The sequence below is a fragment of the Heloderma suspectum genome, chromosome 11, assembly GCF_057233095.1.
Source record: "Heloderma suspectum isolate Gila_16-S chromosome 11, 16-S_ref, whole genome shotgun sequence".
NCBI lineage: Eukaryota > Metazoa > Chordata > Lepidosauria > Squamata > Helodermatidae > Heloderma > Heloderma suspectum.
In genome coordinates, this window is record NC_139468.1 from 31,403,442 (window position 1) to 31,421,957 (window position 18,516).

General features: G+C 46.5%; 1 protein-coding gene across 4 annotated transcripts in view; it reads right to left on the reverse strand.

Annotated features, from left to right (window-relative positions):
• Window positions 1–18,516, reverse strand: part of AKAP13 (A-kinase anchoring protein 13) — a 366,785-nt gene that overhangs the window by 73,378 nt on the left and 274,891 nt on the right. For 3 of the 4 annotated variants that reach the window (XM_084817347.1, XM_084817350.1, XM_084817348.1), the window contains exons 12-16: window positions 13,163–13,530; window positions 10,091–10,144; window positions 7,480–7,542; window positions 4,697–4,886; window positions 2,590–2,695 (exon numbers count right to left, since the gene is read on the reverse strand). In XM_084817347.1, the coding sequence (XP_084673473.1) occupies window positions 2,590–2,695; window positions 4,697–4,886; window positions 7,480–7,542; window positions 10,091–10,144; window positions 13,163–13,530 (781 nt within the window). The remainder of the gene's footprint in view (window positions 1–2,589; window positions 2,696–4,696; window positions 4,887–7,479; window positions 7,543–10,090; window positions 10,145–13,162; window positions 13,531–18,516) is intronic. The other variant, XM_084817349.1, reaches the window with a different exon arrangement.

Here is an 18,516-nt window from a genome sequence, read left to right on the forward strand (position 1 = left end):
GTAATGGGGAGAAAATCATTGGTTCATCAGGCAAGCCTGTTTTCTGGAAAGATTTTTTTTCCTTTTCGTTTTAGTGTTTGGTTAGCAACCAGGGGGAAAAAAGAGAGATGCCAACTGGTTATTTGCTGTTTCTTAAATAAATAAATATAAATAAATACATAAATACATAAATACATAAATATATATATATATATATATATATATATATATATTTATTTAAAATAAATGATGGGCTTCAGAATGAGGGGGGAAATTGGTGCAATATGGCACAGGAAGTAAGGAAGTGGCTATTTAAATGAATGGACAAGGTAATGTTTTGGTTACTATTGCTAAGGGACAGGCAACCTCTTGTCAACATCCTTGTTAGTCACAAAGCTTAAGAAATCGAAATGGATCTTCTAAGAGGGCTCTCTTCTTCCTTGAGAGACCCTCAAGAAAGTACCAAATCCAAAGAAGCTCTCTCCAATAAGAAGATGCTCTAGTTAAAATGAAGAGGGCTTTGGGAAGCTGGCACTTACGTTAAAAATACAGAGGGATTCTCAATGCCTTATTTATTTTGTATTCTACTCTTTGTCCAGAGAGGTCTGGGTAGGAGACATGGTTCTTGATCACCACTATCTCCATAACACTGCTTCCAGGCAAGTGAGGATGAGGAGTAATTGGCCCAAAGCCACTCTATGAGTTTCATGAATCTTTGTGCTTCTAGCTTAGGATGGGCAACTTTTTTTCCCTCTGTTAAGGGTAATCTGTTGGGACCCACACGTCAGCAGTGAGTGAGGCCAATGACAGTGATGGGTGTGCCCCTTTTCTTTCCCTTCTTCTCCCCCTGCCCAGAGGGCTGTCAGAAGAGGGACAGATTGATCTTGAGAGACATCTGAACTGATACCTTGCAGGGGACTTTTGAAATCAGGTCAAGGGCATTAGGTTGCCCACCCACCTACCCACCTACCCCGTTTCAGCTCACTACTTGATCCACTATACCACATTGGCTGGCTGCCTTGTAATTCGTGTGTGGACTTGTAGCAGGATGGAGAAACCCATTCCCTAATCCCAGGTTGCCTACAATTCCTTAGTGTAAAGGACTGAACCAGAACCGTGGTCTAATCCCAGGCTCTCGCACTTCACTCCGGCTCAGTTAAACCCTTCAACATGCATGTATGTGAAGTGGGTGATGTACCCCACACAACAGCAGTGCTACCCAGCTTTCCTGTGTCAACTAGGGTCGCTTACAGATTCAACCTCGCATTTTGCAACTCTGTATTTCCAGCGTATTTTTCCAGATCAGAACCTGGTGCGGCGGAATCTGTTTTGGAGTCAAATTCCAGTGGAGTGTTTTCAGATTTTTTTTCCAGGAAAACCAAATTTCTAAAATGTTAAAAGAAAGGTTTGGGGTTCCGCCCACCCCCTTTTAAAAAAACGCTTTCTTTTTGCAAAATTGTACAATTGAAATCAAGGAGCAGATTAAAAGAGGCTGCAGCCCCTCACTAGGCATTTTCTGCCTGCAGGCTTCTTTTGATCTTCTTACTGATTCCAACTGAGACATCATTATAACTGTGAAATTATGGAAACGCTTGGATTTTTTTTTCAAGTCGTCTTTTAAGAAAATGGTACATCTGCAGAATTCTGCCACCCATGTTCCAAAATTATGGATTTCTGACTGGAATTAAACAGGGATAGAACCAATCAGATGCCATAATCCTGGAAAAATTATGGAATGGAACTGTTCTGTCCTAGTCATTCCTAGTGCCAACATCATCCCACGCTTGGCAATGCAGATGGAACAAGGGATGGGTAAGGATCATGACAGTAACGATGCAATGGTCAGAACTGTCGAATCCCATAATATGTTCAATGGACTTGTGCAAACCAACCAACTCACTGACATAGCTTTTGTACCAACAACCCCACTCCCCTGTCCATCCCCGCAGGGCATATAATCATCCAATATAATACATCTCATCACATTTATGCCAGAGAGTAGAGCAGATGTAGAGATTACTTGTTCTCTGTCTCTCTCAAAACCTGAGAGGTGCATGAAATAATCAAGGGGATATTCTCAAAGGAGAGAACATTAGTCATAAGGTGGCAGCTTGATGGTTCGTTTGTGTTTTGGCATTTACTTTCTAAGGACGGGTTTCCCCATTCTGCTGAACAAGCAGCCGCTCAGGATGACAGGTACAGCAATGTAGTACATGTGAAGGGAGGAAGTTCATTCTTGTTTCCTTCCTGCCACCCCAGCCCCCAATTTTGTTTCTTTGAAGACCACCCAAAACAGCCCGCAGCTCAGCAGTAGAGCGCATGCTTTGTACACAGAAGGTCCCAGGTGCCTCCCATTTAAAAAAAAACAAGAGGCAGAACTGTTGGGAAAGACCTTGTTTGAGTTACTGCCTTCTTAGTACTGAGCAAGAGAAACCAAAGGCCTGATTCAGGACAAGGCAGCTTTGTGTATTCATGGTCTCAAGTTATTTATACCACAGTGGCGCAGAGCTACAGTGCTGCAGGAAAGGGGAAGGTGCTATCAGTACACTCAAGGTGCAGTCACCAACAAATGCTAAATGCAACGTGAAACGAAGAGTCACATGTACTCACTGTCTGGTCCAGTTTGAATGATGGTCATCAGTGACATGGATTTAGTCAACGGAGGAGAAACGGGATTTGCGCTGTAGTTGAAGCGTGGCTGTGATCTTTGGCGTATCTGGGGAAAGGAAGAGAACTAGATTGACTCCACCTCCTTGCTGTACAGAAGGACAGGAAATCGAGGGGTTCACTGCAGCCCCTAGAGAAGATGTGAGCAACATGCGGGCTGCATATGTCCCCCTCTAGTTTTTTTCTGCGGCCCCTAGCAGCCCCAAATCGCAACCAGCAAATTGCCAGTGAATTTTGGCAGCACAGTGGCAGTGGCAAAAAAGGCACATTCTCATTTTAAAACAAGGCATGCAGGGAGCGTGAACCTTGTTTTAATATAAATGTGTGCTCCCTTAGGGCTTTCAGGAACAGGATTATGCATTAAAACAATCTGCTTAGATCTAGCGGTTGGACAAGCTGCTATGTTTCTGCCCAACACCCCTAACCTTCACGGCATAGCAGAAGAGGGTGAAGAGCGAAGAGATCAATGGGAGGAGGAAGGGCAGACCTACTGAGAGTCACCCTGCCACAGAGCTCTTAAAAGGAGCAGGTGTTCCCTTGAACATAAGCAGGGCATAAGAACATAAGAAGAGCCATGCTGGATCAGATCAAGGGTCCATCTAGTCCAGCATTCTGTTCACACAGTGGCCAAGCAGCTATCGACCCAGAAACCACAAGCAGAGCATGAGTGCAACAGCACCCTCCCACCGATGTTTCCCAGCAACTGGTGTACATAGACTCACTGCTTCTGGTACTGGAGGTAGCACATAGCCATCGAGACTAGTAGCCATTGATAGCCTTTTCCTCCAGGAATTTGTCCACCCCCTTTTTAAAGCCATCCAAACTGGTGGCCATCACTACATCCTGTGGCCAGAGCTCGGTACATCCTCGCTAACCACACTTACAGTCATATCTCTGACCAAAGCTGCTTCTGCCTACAGCTGACTGGACAGGCTACTCAAACCAAAATGGAACACCATGGAATAACTTCAGTTCAAAACCAATGAGGAAGGGGAGGGGTGGAATGCATAGAACAGTGGCGTGGAACTTCAGGGCCGAAGTCCCAATTCAGCCCCCTGGAGTTCCACAGGTGGCCATGTTCCCCCCGCCCGTCACCTATTGTTTGGTGGTTCCCCCCCCCCTCTTTTAGCAGTTTTTCCCCCATTCTAAAAGGCTGAAATGCCTCTCCTACGGCTCAGTGACTGGCAATAAAAGCTTTATGCTAAAACATGCAGAGTTTTTGGTATTTTGGGCCCCTCCCCTTTGGCCTTCAGCCCCACCTGCCAGGAATGAATCTGAGCATGTGGAGATGTCTGGCACAGCTCAAATTTGGAATCAGAATGGGAACAGCCAGAACAGAAGGAGGCACCCTCCCTAGCGAGCCCAGATACGGCGAGACTTTCTTCCCAAGACCTTGACACACAGATGGCTCAGCCTGAACAGCTCCCCCTCTCCTCCACCACAAGAACTCAAGTTTCAGAGGAGGAAGGCAAGGGGCATTGACTTGAGGGATGCTACGGTCCGTCGCAGAGCCAAACGGGAAAGGTTGGGGGCAAGGCTCAGATGCTCCACCATACTGGCCAAAACAGGAGGGAGCCACCCTAAGGGAGGGGCTTCTCTGCCAAGCATGTCTGGCCGAGAAGTTCATGCCCAGGCTGCTGGCAACTTTTATTTTTTTTTTATTTATTATTAAATTTATTAATCGCCCATCTGGCTGGTCACCCAGCCACTCTGGGCGATGTACAACATACAATAAAAATAGTTTAAAACAATAAAATTCTCTTCCACTTCGTCTCCTCTACTGATATTCGTAGAGGTGTGGATTAGCTGGTTCTATGCAGTCTGAGAGTTTCCTAGAATCTGCATTTGTAAAGGAGCGAGTCGTTAACTAATGAAGTAGAGCTAGCCTGGAGCCTTGCTTCCTGAAGCAGACTGGTTGCGAAGGGGGAGGACGAAGGAACATGACACCACCCACCACTGGAATGGGCCCCCCGAGAGCGTCTCCAAAATGGAATCCAGCCCTTGGGCTGAAAGAGGTTCCGCACCTCTGATACAGAAGACCCTTGCTTACCTGACGGTCAAAGCCTCTCATCTCTCCTTGCTCCAGTTCCAGCTCTTCTGTGAGCGAGACCAAGGATCCCCGCTCATCATTTCCCAGGGGGCTTTGCCGGAGGTCTTTGGCATTCAGAGATGCTGACTCGAGACTGGAGGATGGCTTCTTAGTACTATCGACCTCTCCTGCAAGGCCTTCTAAGCTGTAACTGAAAGCAAATTGCAGGAATTACGTTCTGCAGATTCTGGATGGATCAACAACCCAAAGCTGCTGGCTGAAGCATATTTGGGAAGAAGCTGCCAATTAAACCTACATTTTAAAACGATTCCACTGCAAGCACGCTCGCATCTGCCTCATTTCTTTGGTTAGTTAGCATAATCTAGCATTAGTGCAGTTAGCAGCGACAACGATGACTACAGACACAAACCATGTGTAATGTCTCTTGTCCGGTCCCCACTGAAAGTAATCCGAATTATCCATCTGTTTACAGGCTCCAGCTGGACATTTTGCAGAGAAATCTGCATTCTATTCAGGGTGAATCAGATCCTGATAACCTGAAGGCTTCTGGAGCAGGGGTGCCCAATCTCTTTTAGTCCGAGGGGCAAACTCCGTTTTGGAGAAGCTTACAACTCTTACCGCCAGTCGCTAAACCTTAGGAGAGGCATTTCAAGCTTTGAGAGTGGGGGGGAAAACTACACAAAAGCCAAGAACATCAAATGACTGGTGGCTGGAGGAAAGGTGGTGGGGCCAGGAGAAGCGGGTGTTGCCGTCAGGAATCCCAGCAGGCCAGATTTGAACTTTGGGCTAGAGGTTCCACACCCCTGTTCTAGCAGATTGATGTGGTCTTCCAATAATCGAGGAAAAGGCCTTTTAAGTCTGGCACAGAGTTTGACGAATACAGTCAGCAGGAGTTGACAATGCCAAGCCTTTTCAGTATTCGTAAACTGTTGGTGTTTATGACTTTTTAATTATCTAATAAGGGACTGCTGAAGTGGATGCCCTTTCTCAATGCAAGCGTTGGCCCTTCCCCCACAATTTGAGTCAGGAGAAGAGTAACTTTCTCATCCTATATTCCCAGGGTGGGCGGCCTTCTTGTCACCAAGGGCCACATGGAGCGATGGGTCAGAGGTGGGGGGCATGGCCAAAGGCAAGAGCGGGCCTTTGACTAAGCCCATCACCTACTCTCTCACTCACAAATGCGCGCACGCGCGCACAGACACACACACACAACTACCCCACACACACACATTCTGAAACACTTATATACGCATACAGCTTTCTCTCCCCTCACATACACACATATTCACTCTTAGGGCGAGATCCTATGCATGTTTAGACAGAAAAAGTCCTATAATCCCCAGCATTCCCCAGCCAGCTATGCTGGGAGCTGTAGGACTTTTTTCCATCTAATCACGCATAGGATTGCATCCTTAATCTCTCTCTCTCTCACTCACACACACACACACCCTTTCCCCACACATGCCCACACCATCCACGCGCGACGGAGGGATCAGTAGGCCTCGGGGAATCCCAAGGTCTGCAGAAATATACAGAATCTTTAGGGGAACCCACCTTTTGAGAGGGGGTACACTTACAAATAGTCCAATGGGCACTGTGCATGCTCGATGTGCACGGAATTCTGACTGCCTGTTTGGAGAAACCCAATGGAAAACTAGGGGGAATAGAAATGGAACAGAGTGTCCTGGAACAGGGCAAGGCTGCCTGGCCAGGAACACTGAACACGAACGAAGCCACTGAATATGGTAACTCGGTCAAAATATGTTTGGCAATTATTTGTTATTGATTTATTTCATGACTAAGTGAGGCTTTATAGGCCTATAATACGTTTTGAGAACTTAATTGTATGGATTTTAAATTCTTTGCAACATTCGTCTTAATCCATCAACTCTACCCACAGAAGTGTAGTTCTCTTTCATAATTGCTAATTCTAATTCTTATATATATAAATTTCTCAGTACACAATCTGTCTGCAAATTCTCCTGAGCAAGCAGCACCAAAATAAGTGGGGCTCGCCTTTCACCCGGCTCACATTCACTGACATCATGGGATGATTCACACACGCTGTTAAGTACATTTACCTTTGAATTCAGAAGCTCCAGGCAGACGCTAGCAAAACCGGGAAATAGTTCACTAACGCTGATAACTGGCCATGGAGACTGCAGGCTTGAATAAGCTACTCACTCGGTCTACCTGGGGCAAACAAGGATTGCTTCCAGGCAACTAGGCACTGAGAAATTTGTAACCTGGAGCTGTAATCTCACCCACCCTACCTCTTTCAGCTTCTCCGTGTGCATTTGCACAGCACAGGCCGCCTGAAAGCCTTTTGTGGGCTAATACATTTCTTGCAAGCCTGCCTTAAAACCAGAGGTTCACAAACTCGCCTGCCATGGCATGGGTCATGCGCCGGGGAGCCCTCACCCTTTCCCCAAGCGTGGAGATGCTTGGAAAAGGACTGGGGCTCACCCCTGCAGTCATGCTGCACTTTGGAGGCACTCTGAGCACCTCTGAAGCTTAGCAGGACATGCTAAGACATGCCCCGTTCCTTCTTCAAGTTAGGGGGGAGGGCAAGGTCACAGTGACCACAAATTCCAGCCAGCCAAATTTTGTGGGTCGCGTGCTCAGAAGCTTAAAACGAAAGTACATTTAACGAGAGACTGTACAATGCCCAAGCTAGCAGACACGAAGCAGACACAACAAGGCTACAGACACCACGCTGAAAGCAGACAGCGCTGGGTTTGCAAGCTGCTTCTGGCGTTGCGGCACATTGATTGATACTCTACCTTCTACCATTAAAGTCAGCGCCCATGGCAGTGCACTGGACACCAGAGGGACACCAGCTCAAACTGGAGACATCAAAAGGCAAAAGAGAGCAAGAGGCCTGCCATTACTGGGTTGTCTGAGAGGTGGATGTTTACAAATTCTGCTAGTCTTTAAAGAACTATACCTCTTTAAAAACAATGTGTTATGCTCATTTGTTAATACGCTGGTGGGCACAGCAGCCATACGGCATTTTTGCGAAGAGGTGAGATCACTAGGAGTTGATTTTCCCAGTAACTCTGCATGTGTCAGTCTTATGAATAGTTTGAACATGTGTCCAGGCATGTGTCCAATTCAACACACGTCTTGTGCTCTTGCATGGCTCCCATTCTTCCCAAACAGAGCTTGGGCAGGACAGGTCCTGACCAATGGTGCCTCATAGAAATTTACATCTATGTAATGAACCAAAGCTAGCCTATCAGGACACACACCCTTCAGGTACTGGCTGAGTTGTTCTGATGTCATGGAATGCCTATGAACATTCCAACTCCTAGGTAAGGTTTAGTACACTGACCATTAGTGAAACTTTTATGAGGGAAATAAATAACCAGTTTGGCTGAGACAAAAACCCCACATGTCCCAGTGGACCAGGAAAGTGTTATATGGTTGGGAAGAAGTGGGTGGGGGTGGGCAGAGCAGCTGATGGCTGGAAAGTTGTGACATCTCCTAGCTCAGGAGATAGGAGTGTTTAACAGACCAGACACCTAACAGGCAAGTGCAATAGTTGAGAAGCATGGAACCCTGGGAAAGAATGATTGGAGGAGGCAGAGTCCTAAGGGATGAATAAGGCATGGAGGTGATGATTTGTAAGAGTCAAGGAGAAAGGGAGGGTGCTGTTGCATCATGTCCTACTTGTGGGTTTCCCACAGGTAGCTGGATGGCCACTGGGTGAACAGAATGCTGGACCCTTGGTCTAATCCAGCATGGCACTTCTTAAGCCTCACAGCAAGAATTCAGCATAAAGGAAGGAAAAAGGAAGGTAAAGGAGGCAAAAGATGAAGAATCTTTGACATCTAAGGGAGCTATGAACCAAAGAGGGGTTGTCAGCCAGGTTTCGGCTGCAGACCTTTAGTCTGAGTTATTATGAAATACTGGATTAATGTTTCAATACTGCCATTTCCCTTTTATTTCTGTATTGAGCTTATTCCAGCCTTTGCCAACCTGGTGCTCTCTAGAGGTGTACAACTCTTATCACCCGCAGCCAGCTTGGCTTGGGGAACTCTGGTCTACATCATTTATCATGGATGGACTCTCCCTCTCTCAGCATTGAAAACTCGTCAAAATGTTAGAAACATACTGAAGCGAAGTTGCTGTAAAAATAAGGCCAGTGTTCTAACCCAACTCCTGCATTTGACGAAACATGTTTTTGCAAAATCACCACTCAAGCATGGGATGAGCTGTTAATTCTAGCAGGATTAGCCATGCTGAGGGTTTTAATATGGAAAGACAAAAAATTGCCTTAAGCGTTGTGTTTATATATAAATTGGAGGATGGAGGAGAAAAGAAACAACAACCAAAACTGGAAACAGAAATGTACTTTATTTCCCAGCTTTCGAGAGAGTTAGTTCTGTTTTTGTTTTTAAATGAAATATATATAGTGTTGAAATGAAATCAATCAAATCAAGGGTATAGAATATTTTGTTAATCTATTTCATTTCTTTCAAATCTGCCTGCTCTGAAAATCTAGAGACTATTTTGCAACAAATAATTGTTTTTAAATTAACTTAAGTTTGGTAAACTGCCACGAGGATCAGTTTAGTCAAACAGCAGCATAGATATCAAGTCATTTTACATGTAAGATTCTGATGCTTCAAACCACGGCTTAGGAGGAATGGAAAGAAGCTTTGTGCTTGCACACTCCCTCCTCCTCCCATATACTTAAAGTCAATTAGTTACTTCCTGTTTTGTCAAATCACAGTTTGCTGTTGCAGCCTAACAAGTAAACTATGGTTTGCACTAGCCCTCCAAACCAAGACTGGAAACCAGCTTCAAACTATAGCTGGCAATCCTAGTTTGAAGGTGAACGCAGGCAATAGTTTACCTGTTTGTCTGCAACAGTGAGCTATGGATTGCCTAAACCAAGAAGCAGCTAACCAACTCCAGGCATATGAGAGGAGTGAGTACATGAGCACAGGGCTTACTCTCAATCCTCTAAAATCACGTGCTGGGGGATCAGAAACGTTACGCATCAACTGACCAGTTTAATAAGCAAACATGGGTGTAATGTTTAGATGTGGAGCGGTATGTAAATGTTGTAAATAAATAAATAAAATGATGAAGAATGTACAATGAAAAATAACCCTGTTCATTTACAAAGAAGCAAAGATAATAAACAAAAAAATAAGCTCCATTTCAAACATGAAATTGTATTGCGATCCAGACCTACAAGAAAAATGGTCCAGGAACGTTTTGCATGAAGCCTAAGCCCTAAGGGGGAAAACGAACCAGTTGACTAACTGTGCTGGAAGGATCAGATGTTTGGGTCAGGAGCTCCACTGTGATTAATACAAAAGCAGGAAGTTAGTAGCCATTCAAACGCATCATGGTTAGTCAGCAACAGTGTCTGTGCTGTACCTTCTCCTATGGGTGGGAGGCTTCCTTACAGCATCCCCCAGCACTCGCATTGAACTGAAAATGAATCATGGACAATGGTCAGTCAGCAATGACAAGGGAGCAGCATAAACAACTGAGAAATCCCCAGGATGGGGATGGGGATGGGGAAATACTGGATGAAAGAACGGGGTAAAAGAATTGGAGAAAGACGACATGTATGTTAAGGTATAAGGAAGATGGCCTGTTGGGGCTCCGGGAGCAAAGCCTTGCCATCCAAGTACTATCTGTACAGCTCTGTCAATGTACATAGAGCAATAACGAAGATGTCCCAGGGCCAAGTTACACAAATCAGCGGAAACACGTGGTGAAGCCTTTTCTCGGACTGTTCCACTTCAGACTGCAAATGTAGGGGAGTTGCCTGTTTGGATGCCCCCAATATTAGACAGCAACATCTATACACACGTGAGGAAGTAGCAGATAAGCCTCAGCTCAACCTAGCCTTCTCCCCAGCATCGTATTTTTCTATGGCCATGGAGGATGTCCCCCCTCCCTGGCATAATCATGGGGAGGCATTCAAGCAAGCAACCCCCTCATCTGAAGTGCAGGTGCTCATCCCGTTGGTCCCCATAGCCATGGCCCCAAGGAGAATCCCAAAATGCAGACAGCTGGCTGCTGACCTGTCTCTCTGTATCCATATTATATATGCCTTTTGCAGGAACTTTGTTAAACTAATGGGGTCTTAATTCAAGACCAAGCCACCCCAAAATACTTTGCATTACTACAGGGACAGCTCACAACAATATACTGTTGCTGGGAAAATCCATTCCACCCACACCTCCCCAGCTGCTTTGAGGATTGCAGCTCAGCTCCGAAGGAACAAGGAAGTCTGAAGGGGGCGGCAGATGACATCAGTGTCCTCGCTAATCAAAAAGTGCCGGCACTTCGCCCCTGCCAGCCCTGGTTCCGCTACACCACTGGTCAGAAGTGGTGCAATCAAGAACAAGCTTTACCACTTGGTTTTGCTGACTGTATAAACTGGTATTGTCTGTGACCTTAAATTCACAACTATGATGCAGGAGGGACTCCCCCCACCCCCTGCCCCCAACATCAGAGCTTTCTTAACCATGAAACCGACAACAAGCTGAAGTGTTAGCTGCTTCGCACCAGGAACCTTGTGTCAGCCACTCACCACTCAGCAGATTAGGGCGAGTCATAATATGCAATAATGTAAGTCTTGAGAATGACTTAAACTCATGTCATATACTACCAGGGATCGATGGAGGTTTGAAAATCCCGCTTGGCTACAATCACATCGCTGATCATGGGATATGGCTTGCTGTCTTTCAGTCAGATCTCTCCTGCTACATATTCCTGACAATCTCAACTTGTTTTTGTTTTACTTTAAAAAAAACAACAGCAACCAAAATTGAGGTTTCTAGCCCTTATGGTGGTGGTCAACAGTGGGAAAAAAGGCAGGCGTTTTTATTTTAATGTGTGTATGGGTGGGGGGGGGGAGCCTGCCTTGAATTTCCTGTGGCAAAGAGGAGAGTAACTATTCAATTATTTTTTATTATTTATTTACAGCATTTTTACCCTGCTGAAATCCCAGAGGGGCTTACAGATCAATCAAAAAACAGGACAGTCCCTACCCCCAGGCTTACAATCTGAAAGACACAAAAGGAAAGTGGGATGGGGAGGAAATAAGTAAACGCAAGCACCAATTCTTAAAGCTATAGTTCTTATAATAATTTCCAGAGGAATAGCTGCGTTACATTTGTTGCAACAAAAACAACAATGAGTCCTGTGGCACCTTAACAGCAAACACATTTTTGTTACAGCATACGTTCCACCGACTAGGGACTTCATCAGATGCATGGAGTGTGATCCTCAGTGATGAAGAGTCATTTTGCAAACATTTGGGGTGCAATCCTGTGGGTTGCACCCTGGGCACTCGCGAGCCCCCAATCTCGGAGGCTTACACTTATCCTATGCAGAGACGGAGGTGTCTCCCGTGCTGCATTTTAGCTAGACAGGCAATTTCACCTGTCTAGCGGAGGCTTTGGAGAGGGGGAGGGCAGGAGGATGGGGCAGTGATAGAAAAGGGCATAAGCCAGCCACCTCCCTGCCCCCAGGAATGCCTCCTTTCCCCCCGTCTCCGTGCTCCGTTTACCGAACGTGGAGAGGCAGCTGGCATGGTTTTCTCCATGCTGCTATGGGGGGGGGGGGGAGAGTGCGGTTTCCTGGCTCCGAGTGCAGAGCCAGGAAACCAAAAAATTTTATGTCCCACAGATGCTGTCTAGGGGACATAGGATTGCCCCCTTAAGCTCTCATTGACTTGGCAGAGATTGTACTTTTTGCATCCCATACACACACACACACACCCTTTACACCCGTCAGAACACATAGCTGACAACCGAGGATCACACTTCATATACAATGATGTGGGCTCTAGTCCAGAAATCCTGTAATAAAATGTGTTAGTCTTTAGGGTGCCACAAGACCTATCCTGATGAAATGGCTGCTGCTAGGTGACCACTAAGGAAGACCCAAAGGCAAATGGCCTCTTAGCAGAGGTGATGGAACAGCCCTGCTTCCCTTCTTTCCCTCTGCTCCACAGCCTGGTGGAATGGATGCTGCTGGGTCAGGCTGTAAGGCAGAGGTGGGGAACAAGAGCGGAATCGCCCACCACCCCAGACCGATCCAGTGGGCCTCCAAGAGCTGGCAGAGTCTTTGCACGGCGCTCGACATCCTGTTGTGGACCATGTGCAGCACGCAAAGGGACTCCCAATCTGGGTGTGGGGGCTGGGAGAGGGGTGGGCCCCGTGAAGGAGGAGGAGCAGGAGATGCCACATTCACAGGGACCCAGCCAGGGGCCCCAGCATCTCCGGGTAGGGCTGGAAGGGTCCCTGTATGGGTCCCTGGCTCTCTGCCTGCCAAGCAAGCAGGTGGTAGCAATGATGAGAAAGAGGAGCAGCAAGAGCAGCTGGTGACAATGGCGGTGGCAGAAGAGACTCACTGAGGGAGGGGGCCTATGGGGGGCATCTTGCCCGAGGGCCCTCCAAAAACTGGGGCTGCCAACTGCCTTTCACTCACCTCCTGTGGTTGATCTCAGCCTCGCTGCTGCCGTTCTTCCCTGGGCCCCAGCTATGTCGGCGGAAAGGAGACAGCGGCCGGATGGCATTCCTCAGGGCAGAGGAAGGAGGCGGCACTTCCGCGATGCTATCCAGCTCCTCTTCCAGGTCTCCCGAGATGGCAGCCTCGCCCTCTTGGCCCTCAGCACTTGTTGCCATGTCGAAGCAGCTGCCATCCAGGCAGTATGGATCCTTGGGCCTGCTGAGCCCAAGAACCCGAGGGAGGGAGATATCACTCCCGAGCGACGAGTTCCTTTCCAGGGATAGTGTATCATCTGCTGAGGAACTTGAACTTGTGCTATCTCCACCCAATTGCTCCTCTTCAGGTTGCTGCAAGGGGAAAAACCAGCATAAATCATATTGATCTAAAATATTTATAGGTAGCTTTTCAGACATTCAAAGCAGCATACAATATTTAAACATGCCACGATACAGTAACATTATAAAGGGTTAAATAAAAAGTAGATAGAAAAAACGCCTCCCCCCCCCCCAAATAAACAACTATTAAATCCATCGCCTGCTGTAATTTGTAGAAAGCGTGCAGCTCTTGTGGGAAACAGAAAGAGACAGACTCTCCATCACTTGCAGAAGAAGGACGTTCCAAGCTCTGTTGTTTTTACTATCACAGTTGTGACCTCTCACAATAATGGCAAGAAAAGAAGAAATTGGTAACGCGAATCCAACTGGTGTGTGGGCCAAAACAGGGAGAGGAATGCAGGTTCCAAACAAAACCAGTAGGTTATGCTACCAGAATCAATATATGTTATGCTGCAGGTTCACCTGGGATCAAAACTGTAACCTAGGGAGTGGGCAACTGGCAGCCCAAGGGTTGAATTAGCGCAGCTTAATTCCATGAACCTCTCCTATTAATTTCAGCTGCTTTCTCTTGCTTTCTCTAAGACCCAGGCAAAGGGCTCATTAATCTCCCCTGTGTTATGTTAACAGCAACTGAGGCTTTGGGTAAAGAAGGATCTGCAACAGCTTCTGATGTTGTTTGTATTGGGGAGAAGGGCACTGAAGACCCTTTAATCCGGCTGACATGGCAGAGATGATGCTGTTGGCCATTCAGTTCTGGTTCATCCTGTAACATGGCTTCCTGCTAAAACACTCTTTGTAGACCAGAACTGTTCGTTTGTTTCATTTATGTCCTGCCTTTCCTCCAAGGAGCCCAATGCAACATATGCGATCCTCCTCTTCTCCATTTCATCCTCACAACAACCCCATGAGGTAAGTTAGGCGTAGAGTCAGTGACTGGTCCAAAGTCACCCAGTGAGCTTCATGGCTCCCAAGTTCCAGTCCAACACGCTAACACTACACTACACTACACTACACTGGCTGTAAAGAGGCAAAATGTTCAACCATTCAGATATGGTCAGCAGGCCAATATAATCCACGTGCAATGCAAGTACAAAGGTAGAGAAAAGCATCTACTTTCAAAAGATTTTCCAATGACTCAGCAAAGAAGCTGCAAGAGACCCCCCCCCCATCCCCAAGTGCCCCCATTTCTCACATAAAAGCCATGCACTTTTTGGTTCTTACTTATATAAATAAGAATGCCGCTCCTCTCTCTGTCTTGGATTATTTTAATTCTCCATGTAGAGCCTCATTCTTTGCAGTAACTTTGTTAGTATCACCCCCATGTTAACCACAATTTAGAAAGACAACGCAGTGGAGATTGCAGGGAAGAATGATCTCACTGGGGACAGCTATCCCAGAGGGGATTTACAAAGTCCTTGCCAGTTCTTTACAAGATTACGTAAAGAAGAAGTCTCTCTCTCCCCCCGCCCCCCAACAACATCTTCCTCCTTCCAGAACTGTAACTTTGCAGAGAGATGTTAGTTTGACAGAAATCCCCTTAGGCATATTTTATGCAAAAACTGAACATTTCTACCACATGTAGCACAAGACTGCAACCTTGCCGCATCACAAGGCAGGACGGGTCATAAGCCCTGCATTAATATCACTGCATGGGGTTATTTTTGAATCCAGGAACGTTGCATTACAGCACAATCAAGAAGAGGCAGCTTATGTTAACATAGCGTACTCTGGATGTGGGGTTCTGGTTACGATGTTTATTTAAATAGATGGTTTATTTATTTATTTGTTATTTTAATTAAAGTATCTTTATTCTGCTCCTCAGCCAAAAAAGGCTAAAGGAGCGGTCCATCTAGCCCAGCACTGTCAACACGGGCTGGCAGAGGCTCTTACAGGGGTACAAGCAGGAGTGTTCCAGCCCTACCTGGAGATGCTGGGGATCGAACCTAGAACCTTCTGCATGCAAAGCACAGACTCTACTGCTATGCTATACTCCCCCCTCCCCCTTCTCATATATATGCAGAGGGCAAAGGGATCAAGGCTGGATGTGATCTCCCTGCTCTGATGGGCACAGAGTGGTAGATGCATCCAATGTACTGGCTAAGTCTTTGCCAGACACACTTTGCCAGCTCCAACTGCAGAAGATTTGGCGATCTCCGCACACTAATTTAGGAGCCACTGGCAGAAGTAATGCAAGGATCGGTGCTTTGCAAACACCTTAAAGAATGCTCTCTCGATGATCTCTCGCCTGGTTTCAATATCATGCTCCAAATATACAAGTGATAAACAACTTCCTTTTCATTCTTTGGCGCTATGTTACACTGATGTATGTAAAAGTCTTTCTCAGAGAAGAAGATAGAACAGAGCATTGTTGTGACTAGGCCAACTATTAGGAGACCTTTTTTTGTGGCAAAAAAAACAAACAAATCTGAATTGCATTAGTGGCTGGCTTTTTTCTCCCCAGAAACCAAAGCCAGAACTTTATAGATGAAAATTACTATTCGTCTCTGTGCCTCACCCTTTCCTTAGCCGCTCCCTGGGTTGTGCAGGAGGCTGAAGGAGCTGGAAAACATTTTCCCAGTTCCCTGTCCAGAACTGTTATTCTGCTGGCTGGAACCCCTGTGGGTCCATAATGACTAAAACGCCACTGAGTGAGACCCCTAATTCACAAAGATCTGCTTGCTCTTGCAGCATAGGATAGTTCGCAACTTGCACGAAGACTCAGAAAAGCGGTGAGGTCTTAAACACTAAGGTCAACCGATATGGATGGGTCTGCCAGGGAAAGCGGGAGGGACGGGGAGAGCCTTAAAACACAGAAAATCACAGGAAATGACGTTAGACATCATGATTCACTTGAGCGGGGAATGTCGCAACGTCTGCCTGATGTGCTGAATGTTCGTTTTGAGAAAGAAGAATGAAGAATGGGCCCAAGGGTATAAACAATGGAACCCGGCCCAAGGCATTGCACTCACATTGCTTAGTGTATAATGCAGTCTTTCCAAGGTGGTGCCCTCCAGATGTGTTGGACTGCAAATCCCATAATTCTCAGCCGGCAGCCATGCTCGCTGGGAATTATGGGAGTTGCAGTTCAACACATCTGGAAGGGGGCAGGTTGGGGAAGCCTGGTGTAATGCGTTTCCTGGCCTTCTCAAGGTACATAGTCCAGATCACTTCAAATGGATGAATATTGTCTCTTTGTACCTGCATTTCTTTGCACCTGCAGTCTGCCTGATTTAGGAGTAGGGATGGGTGAACGTGCGATGGTCAAACTTGTTCAGGTTCCCTGTAATCTTGCTCGAAGCTCATTTCACCTTGTTTCACCCAAACACGAGCATCTTTTTCTTTTTGATCATGGAAAACTGGGCATTTTAAAAAGTGTGCATTTTTCCCCAATAGAAAAAAAAAGATGCATTTTTCAAAATGCACATTTTTCCCAATTGAAAATGCGCATTTCCCCCATAGGCGAAAGCATGGCATTGATGGCATTGGCCATGCTGGCTGGGAATGATGGAAGATGCAGTCCAATACACCTGGAGAGCACCAGGTTGGAAAAGGCTGCTTAATAATAATAATAATAATAATAATAATAATAGAACCAAATGTTTAAAAGGGAGTGAAGATTTATTCCTTAGCAAGTCAGCAGGCCAATTTGTATCACTCAACAAGGTCATGCCAGATACGTCAGTAGACTGTTAAGTGCTAGCATTAGATTTAAAGCACCACTTAAGGCTTTTTACGCAGGGGTACTGATCTTCAATATGCTAGCTACGTTTCTCCCAACAGTTTTGCCCTGGGCCAGGCCCCTTGCGCCCGCCAACAGAGTTATACAGCCACCTAACTGTGGGCCAAGAGAGGATGGGCCTGGGGCCATGGATTGCAACAGGTCTTCAGCACACGCCATTCTTTAAAAAGAAGTGCCTCTAAGGTGAGAAGCAGGGAGGTCTTCACCTGCTATTCCAGCACCAGAACACTTCCCTCCATGGATAGTAAAGTAGGGTGCAGAGTTCAGCCAACCACCCTTGCGCTTTCACAAATCGCTTGTTAAATGTTGAGCCCTCGCCCCGATTCATCTACGGGAACATGGGGTCATTTCCCTTCCAGATCGGAGCATTATCCTCCCAAGAGCCCATTCATGCAGTCACGTGAATAACATAGTAAGGCTTTGTTAGCTACTTCAGCTCAATGCTAATAAAGCTATTGGTGTACTTCCTATTAAGCCAGCATGTGTGTGTGTGTGTGTGTTTAATTCTCCTGGCACATTCCCAAGACTGAAATGCTTTAAACCATCCTTCCCCAACCTGGTGCCCTCCAGATGTTTTGAACGTCAATAACCATCAGCTCCAACCTGCATGGACAGCAAAGATGGGAGTTATAGTACAAACCATTTAGAGAGCACCAGGTTGGGGAAGGCTGAGTTAGACTTACTAGGATCCCTTAGGGGCGAAGGACCTGTTTGAATGGTGCCGATGGAGGGTAAGAGGAGGAACGTAGGAAGCTGTTGGGGTCAGACCCTTGGTCCAGCTAGCTCAGCATTGTCTACACTGAGTGGAAGAGGCTCTCCAGGTTTCAGACAGGGCTCTTTCCCAGCCCTACATGCCAGGGATTGAATATGGGACCTTCTGCATGAAAGCAGGTGCTCCACCATTAAGGATATATGAGATATATTGTTTCAGCTCATTTTTGATCAATATTTACTTAGTTCACACCTTCCAGACAGAACATGGACTCGAACACGATCTGCAGCTGAATTCCATACTTTTCCGAGCTTGCAATGTGATTCGTGGACCCTGAAAAACCTCGACAGCATGTGTACATCCAGAAAATGCGCATGAACAAATGGGTCCTTTTTAGAATTGTCTACAAATAAGCTTTAGGGAGCAATCCTATCTGGATCAACGGTCGCCTCTGATCCCGGGGGCAACCGCCTATCCAGCGCAGGGTGGGAGGAGTGGTGAGGAGCGGATCTCCTCCTCGCTCCTGCTGCCCTGTCCCGGCCTGCTC